The following is an 8,046-nucleotide window of genomic DNA, read 5'->3' as shown; positions in this document are numbered from 1 at the left end:
GACCTAGAGATTACCATACTAAGCAAAGTAAGTCAGAAAGAGAAAGAAAAATACCTTGTGATATCACTTATATGTGGAATCTAAAATACAATACAAACCAACATATCTACAAAACAAAAACAGACTCACAGACATAGAGACCAGAATTGTGGTTGCCAAGGGAGGGGTTGGTAGGGGAGGGAAGGACTGGGAGTGTGGGATTAGCAGATGTAAACTATTATATACAGGGTGGATAAACAACAAGGTCCTACCGTATAGCACAGGGAACTACATTCAATATTCTGTGACAAACTATAATGGAAAAGAATATGAAAAAATATATATGTATAACTGAGTCACTTTGCAGTACAGCAGAAATTAACACAACATTGTAAATCAACCATATTTCAATAAATTTTTTTTAAAAAAGAGTGTAGCTTTGGAACAGGACAGATCTCGGCTCAAATTCTGGCTCTGATGCTTAACTAGCTGTGTGGTCTTAAGTAAGTCAAATAACCACTCTGAGTCTCCGTTTCCTCATGTCAAGGGGACATCCACTGTAAGAATTCAGTGAGGTAATATATTTAATGCACTGAGCATATAATAGGTGCTTAATAAAGGAAAGGCCAACCATGAGCCTCCTCACAGCCTCTTGCTGGCGTAGGCAGGCCCCTGTACCCCACCTTTACTCACCCCTCCCCAACCTTTCTGTGCAGCAGACAGCTTGACTGACCTCAGCTGGATGGGGTCAAAGCCATGGGCTCCAAGTCCAGGGTATATCAAAGGTCAGGGGTTGGTCTCAGGAAAAGGATGGACAAAAGACATAAAAACATTTCTCTAAAGAAACCCAGCTGGTCAAAAGCCGGGGACAAAATGTCTAGGCCAGATACCTGTTCTCATCCTGTTCTATCATGGCTCTGAGGGGTGGTCAGGAAAGGGAGACTCCTGCCCAGAAAACTCTGAGTGCCCTTGTGCCAGGCTGCTTTCTTAAGACTGAGGAGGTGAGCTGGGTCTTTCCCTAATCTCTCGTGTGTGTGTGTGTGTGTGTGTGTGTGTGTGTGCGCATACATGTTAGTTTCTTCATCTTTAAAATGAGAAATTTAATAGCTTCGCAGGACACACACACACACACACACACACAAATTAGTGTTCTACTAATAGTGAGGGGGTGGCTTTGGGATGCTCATGTGCTGGAGGCATCCTGAATCCCCTCCCTCCAATTTGCCAAGCCCTTTCTTTCCATCCACTTATCTCTCCTTCCACCGCCAGCACTGGAATCCAAGTCTCCAGCCAGCCATCTTTTGCCTGGACTATTGCAAAATGTCCTGAATGCTTTCCTTCTTTCCTTTGATTCAACAATCAAAGAATACAAGGGTGAGAAACCATCCACTAGCCCCTAAATTCACACGATGATTTTTTAAATATTGACAATAAACAGGACCGGGGGCAGTATGCTCTTTCTCCACAGGGCTGGTGTGTAAACTGGTACATTTCTCGAGGGCAATTTGGTTAGATGTGATTTACTGATTCTGCAGGTCCATTTTTCAAAATATAATAGAAATTAAAAAATGACAGTTTCTGGGCTTCCCTGGTGGCGCAGTGGTTGAGAGTCCGCCTGCTGATGCAGGGGACGTGGGTTCGTGACCCGGTCCGCGAAGATCCCACGTACCGCAGAGCGGCTGGGCCCGTGAGCCATGGCCGCTGAGCCTGCGCGTCCGGACGGAGCCTGTGCTCCGCAACGGGAGAGGCCACAACAGTGAGAGGCCCCTGTACCGCAAAAAATAAATAAAATTACAGTTTCTATACCAAGATTTCATTACAAGGTTCTTTATGGTAATCTTGTTTCTGACAAAAGAAAGAGAAAGAAAGAAAGGAAGGAAGGAAGGAAGGAAGGAAGGAAGGAAGGAAAGAAAGAAGGGAAGGAATGGAAGGAAGGAAGGAAGGAAGGGAGGGAGAAAGAGAAAGAAAGGGAGAGAGAGAAACAAGTCAAATACCCAAAAATAGAGACTTTGGTTAAATAAATTGTAACAGTCTTTGTAGTCAACAGTACTTTGACTACAATATACAATTCCTTCACTAAAAATGATGCTGCAGACCAGTAGTTCTCAAAGTGCATCTAGGAGGAGCAGCAAGAGCATTTATTTGAAATGCACAGGCTTACTGATTCAGAAACTCTGGGCTGAGCCCGGGAATCTGGGTTTTAACAAGCCCCCTGGGCAATTCAGAACCACTGTTGTAGGTGAATATTTATCATTACCAAAGGATAAACTGTTAAATGACAAAGGGTTACAAAACAGCATGTACAAAACAGCATGTATGAACAGTGCGTCCCTATTCTGAATACATATATAAAGACACACATAGAAAAAGGACAGGAAGATTTTGTACCAAGGCGGTGACGTGGACGCTCTCTGGGTAGTAGGATTATGAGCTTTTAGATTTTTTTGTGTTTTGCTAATCGGTAATTTCTAACAAGTTTACAATGACCTGTATTTGTGAAAAGGAATGGAGAAGGGAAAAATGCAATAACATTTTTAAATTAAGAAAATGTCAAACGGGGAGGGGTGGGGGCGAGGTGGGAAGGAGGCAGAGAGTACTCCTCACCTTGATGGTGGGAGCGAGGCTGGGAGGACCTGGGTGGGAGCGGCGGGACACGGCCGGCCACCCAGGGCCATTGCCCAGTGACGAGGGGAGAGAGGAGAGGGAAGGGAACGCTGGGGCGAGGGGAGGGGTCTCTGCGACTCCTCTGACATCTGGGAAGGCTTCCTGCGACTTCAGTAAAGAGCGGAGAAGAGACTTAGGGCAGACTTCAAGAAGAACTTAACTGCTTAAGAGCACCAAATCCCAGAAGAGGCTCCTTGGGAGATTTTTCCCGGCTGGAACCAAGGCTGCCCCGAGGGTGTCGAGCTTCGCCGACCGAGGGCGGGGCTGCCCTGATCTCCCGACCCCTTCCAGCCTTGGGACACTGGGGGAGCTGCGATCGCTGCGGGATTCCCGCCCCGCAAGGACGCTGCAGGGCCTGGGGCGGGGGGGGATGGGGAAGGAAGGAGGGGGCGGGGCCGTTGCTAGGGGAGGGGCGGCGGGGAGTGCGAGGAGCGCAGTCGGTGCCGCAAGGCGCGCTCGGCTCCGCCGCTCCAGCTCCCGCGAAGCCTGTTGCTGCCTTCTCCCGGCCGCCGCTTCCCGCCAGGTGCCCAGGGGCCGGCGGCCCGAGGGGTGCGGCGCGCGGGCAGCCCCCCGCCCTCTTGCTCTCCACGCACACAGGTGGACCCGAGCGTCTCCGAGAGCGCGGACGCCGGAGAGCCTCCCGGTGTGCCCCGGACCGCGCGCCAAGACCCCGGCCGCCGAGCGGCGATGAACGCGACCTTCCTGAACCACAGCGGCCTGGAAGCGGCGGGTGGCTTGGGCGGCGGCGGCGGCGGGGCCGCCGTGGGAAATCGCAGCCACGGGCTGGGCACGTGGCTGGGCTGCTGCCCCGGGGGCGCGCCGCTGTCCGCCAGTGACGGGGTCCCCGCGGGGCTGGCTCCGGATGAGCGCAGCCTGTGGGTGTCGCGCGTGGCGCAGATTGCCGTGCTCTGCGTGTTGTCGCTCACCGTGGTCTTCGGCGTTTTCTTCCTGGGCTGCAACCTGCTCATCAAGTCGGAGAGCATGATTAACTTTCTGATGCAGGAGCGCCGGCCTTCCAAGGACGTGGGCGCTGCCATCCTGGGGCTGTACTGAGCGCCGCCTCGGCCCGCCCTCGGCAGCTTGGCTGGAAGAAGACGGAGAAGGGAGCCCAGGACCCTGGTTCCCCCTCCCCGGGCTCTGCCGCCGCCTCTCGGCGGGCAGCGCGAGGGGCAGCGACGTGCCTCCGGGCGCCCGGTCCCGGGCCACTGCGGGACCTTAGGCGGCGGCGCGGGAAGGGACTTCCACACCCGACTCGGTCCTGCGTGCGGTCCAGCGTTGCGGGGTGGGAGGGTAGAGGATGGGGGTTCTTAACTGTTACTTTGAAAGGAAGTTCTGGGCAGGGTGGGAGAGGTTGTGGGATGCACTTGGGGCTGAGGTCACTGGCGTGGGAACTTTGTGTGTACGTAGGTGGGGTGGAGTGGGGGCGAGTTCCGAGCAGCGTGCGGGTGGGCGCCGCTGTTGACGAATCCGAGTCACTGAGCTTGTTGGCTTGATTTCGCATTTGAGAAGAAATCTTGCAATAAAGCTACAGCCGTCGGGCTTCCCGCGGCTTCCGCCCGCACTCCTGTGGGATGTGTGTGTATGTTGGGGGTGCGGGTGGGCGGGGGTGGGCGGTGTGTAGCCTACTAGCAAGTACTTTAGGCAGGTCACAGGACGCCAGGCCTCAGGACTGGGCAGCTGTCGGGGCTGGTCGCGGGCTCCTGAGACCCACTCGGAAGCTGCAGCCGGGGAGGAAAAAAGGTCCTGTTTTCTACGCGGACAGCCAGGGAGGCAGGTCCTGCAGGCTGGCGGGATAGCTGGTGAGATCAATTAAATCCCTGGAAAATTTGAATCTATTCCGTGAGATGGAAAAAAAAAAAAAATCAGTTACTTGAGTCCAAAACGGAGAAAATAGCAAAAATAATACATCAGGACAGTGGGCAAATAAAATTCAATTAATGTGTGGGCATTGGTCTAGATCGAGGGAAATTTTAATTATAGGGCCCAAAGCCCCATGTAAGGGCTTGCTTGACGCTACCCTTATAGAGGGTAGGTGAGCAGATTCTGAAGATGTGCCCTTGCAGCATGGGGAGGAGAGTTTGGGTGGGTGGAATGTATGCTTGGGAGAGGGCTTTGTGGTTTGAAGGACCCAGGATGTTTAAAATGGAGCAAATGACCTCCAATGTAGCTGTGTTCAGGGAATTTGGAACCTCCCATTATGAGATGCCCCTTGCTGCCCAGAATCCTGGCACCTCTTACAGGTGCAGAATTTCCTTAAAGCCGTGTTCAGCAGTTAGAACCTTGGCACTCACAGCCAAGGGGGACTGTGAGTGGCTCTGCTGTCTGCAAGTGTCTGGTCTGGGGAAGAACTGAAACTGGGGGGTGGGGGACAGGAGGAGAGAAAGCTGGTCTTTGTAGCTTGTGTATATCCCCCTTAGCCCTAGTGCCAACCCCACTCAGGCACCCTGGTGCTTGGAAGATTTGGGGGGAGGGCTCTAGTGGATTTCTCCCCCTCTTTTTTGCCGTGGGTGGAAGTGAAGGTGAATGAGAAGGAAGGTGGCTGAAGCCTTACTTGGCTTTGGGAAGAGAAGTATACTTCTCTTGTATGAGCGCCATCTCATGTCTCCAACACTAGTTCCCTACGAGGTTTGCGGGGGGGTGCACAGCATCTCAACAAAAGCATAGATGGTCACTGACTATGTTTTTGTTTTTTGTGGTACGTGGGCCTCTCACTGTTGTGGCCTCTCCCGTTGTGGAGCACAGGCTCCAGACGCGCAGGCTCAGCGGCCATGGCTCACGGGCCCAGCCACTCCGCGGCCTGTGGGATCTTCCCGGACCAGGGCACGAACCCGTGTCCCCTGCATCGGCAGGCGGACTCCCAACCACTGCGCCACCAGGGAAGCCCACGATGGTCACTGATTATGAAGGATTCAGAATCCTCCTGGCTCCTGAGCCCTCCTGTGTAACCAGGGTCGTCATCATTAGGGACTTCCCTGGTGATCCAGTGGTTAAGACTCCGTGCTGCCAATGCAGGGGGGGCCCGGGTTCCATCCCTGGTCAGGGAACTAGATCCCACATGCATGCCGCAACTAAAAGAGCCCGCGTGCGGCAACTAAGACCCGGTGGAACCACATAAATTAATAAATAAATATTAAAAAAAAAAGAATCATCATCATTAGGACGTGTCATCTTCCCACCCACACCCACCCCACCACCCCAACCTCAGAGCTGCGAGAGTTCATCCAGTTAGGCCAGTCCAGTAAAGGACAGGGGCCAGAAACTACTTGCAGAGTTAAACCCACAATGTGAAGAATGCTCTGTTGATGGTTTGGGTAAGTAGCCCAGCTTGATCTGGTGAGAGCAGCCTTGAACAACTGGGGCAACCTGGGGATCTGGCTCTGCGTAGCACAGCTGTCTGGAGCCCGGCTGACCCGATGGCCTGAAGAATGGGGGTCAGAGAGCTGCAGGTGTTCACGTAAAACCCAAATGACAGGAAAAATGGGAGTTTTGGCAGGGACACAGCTTAGACACTGTTTTCTGGCTGACCAAGTTGGAGCGAACACTACGAGAACTTCCCTCTGATAAAATGGATCTGCAACTGGGGCAAGAGAAGGGGATTCAAGAGTTAAGTTTCCTGAATTTGCTGAAAAAGGAAAAGCCTTAATGGGGAAGCTCTGCAGGATTTTCTCACTGTAAAGAAGAAAAAGGACAATGAAGACATGTACTAACATGTGTCTGTGCACCCCATCCCACGACTGGCACACCCATGTGGACAAGTATGCACACACAGGCAGGCGCACACAAAGCCAGGCTCAAGCCCCAGACGGGAAACTAGCAAGTGTGAGTGGGGTCCAGGGAAGGGTGGAGGGTGACATCTCTTCTGCAGTCCGTCTTAGTTCTTTCGAAGCCCTGATGTCCTGCAATGTGTTTACAGAGCTCTCTTATATAAACCTCAGGGGTGGGCACACTTAGTTACCAAAGAGCGAGCGCACGAAGCATAGTGCTTCAGGGGAAAGGCAGGACTAGATCAGAATCCTGAACCTGGGGCATCGGGCACTGGACCAAGAAAGAGCCTGGTTCTCCAATGCCCTCTCCTCACCCCCTACCCCTGTGCAGGGAGAGATCTTCCAACAAAGGCTGCCCAAGATTCAGGGGCCAAATCTCTGGAGGTCCTGGGTTCAGAAGAGAAGTCCTGGACGCTGGTCTTTGAAATCCTAGCCATCCTGCTTCCTGGCTCTGTGACTCTGGGGAAGTAACTCAATCTCTCTGAGCCTTAGTTTCCTCATCTATAGAATGGAAGCCATAGTACCCATAGCTTCCATGAGACGATGAGTATAAAGTAGCTGACATAGTGCCTGGCATGTGATAAACAGCCAATAAAGATAATGATTATGATTATGATTATTTTTGTTTAGGGTGTGAACTCTTCCCCAGCAAGATATATTTGGTTCTCTGAAAAGGGATCTTGGACAGAAAAATAGTAACTCGTATTTGCAAAGCATTTTGTAGGTTTCAAAGCACTCTCCTAATCAGGACAAAAATAACGTACCTCGTGTCTAATGAGCGGAGCACTGAGCCCCCACCTCGCTGAGGAAGGTTTCATTACTGCTCCCATTTTACAGGTGAGGTAACTGAGGCTCTAAGAGGTTGTCTGAGGTCACCCAGCCAGGAAGGGGCAGAGCTAGGATTCAGCCCTGCCTGTGACTGCAGCCTTCCCTCCACATGCTCTTGTTTGCTGTCCACAACAGCTCGGTGAGTAAGAGCACACACTCTCCCATGAGCCTGTTTACAGGAGAGGAAACTAAGTTTCCATTTAATGGACTTGCCCCTGTTCATCCTTTCAGTGAGTGTCTACTGGGAATCTCCTGTGGGCCAGGTACCGTGCAGGCACTGGGGTGAGCAAGGCGATAGCAGAACTGGAGTCTAGCCCGGCCTGCAGCCCCGGGTACTTGCACTGCTCCTCAGGACCACTAGCCCTCGGGTATTGAGGGTCTCAGGGACTAGGTCAAACCCTCTGCTTCCCTTCCTGAGTCAGGGATGGAATATCTGGGGTCAGTTGTGCCCTCACTAGCAAGAGGTCCTCTGGAATGGGGGACACTAGGAAGGGCTTACATCACAACATCCACTTACTTTCCCACTTGTTTGTCTGAATCCAGTTCACACAGAGCCATGCTGGTCTGGCTTCTGGGAGTCGCTCTGCCCAAACTCTCCCCAGACCCCAACTCAGCAGCAGACCAAGAGCAGCCTGGAGTGTTAGGGGAGGTTTAGAAGGGACAGTGAAGCCTGACAAGTGGTGGGCACAGACAAAAAATGGCCACATCCAGCATTCCAATGTTGGGGGAAGGGGGTGTGCGTGGGAGGGTGGGGGGGTGGGTATGTGTGTGTCACACATTCTTTTTTATTTTTGGCGGTACGTGGGCCTCT

The 8,046-nt window shown here is 52.6% G+C and overlaps 1 protein-coding gene across 1 annotated transcript; it reads left to right on the top strand.

Annotated features, from left to right (window-relative positions):
• Nucleotides 1-3,085: 3,085 nt before the first annotated feature.
• On the top strand, nucleotides 3,086-4,204 carry RPRML (reprimo like). The gene has a single exon (XM_065897872.1). The coding sequence runs from the start codon at nucleotides 3,331-3,333 to the stop codon at nucleotides 3,694-3,696; it is 366 nt and encodes a 121-aa protein (XP_065753944.1). The 5' UTR covers nucleotides 3,086-3,330; the 3' UTR covers nucleotides 3,697-4,204.
• The last annotated feature ends 3,842 nt before the right edge of the window (nucleotides 4,205-8,046 follow it).

This window comes from Phocoena phocoena, chromosome 19 (assembly GCF_963924675.1).
Source record: "Phocoena phocoena chromosome 19, mPhoPho1.1, whole genome shotgun sequence".
NCBI lineage: Eukaryota > Metazoa > Chordata > Mammalia > Artiodactyla > Phocoenidae > Phocoena > Phocoena phocoena.
Note: the sequence above shows the minus strand (reverse complement) of the source record. Positions and strands in the feature narration are given on the sequence as shown.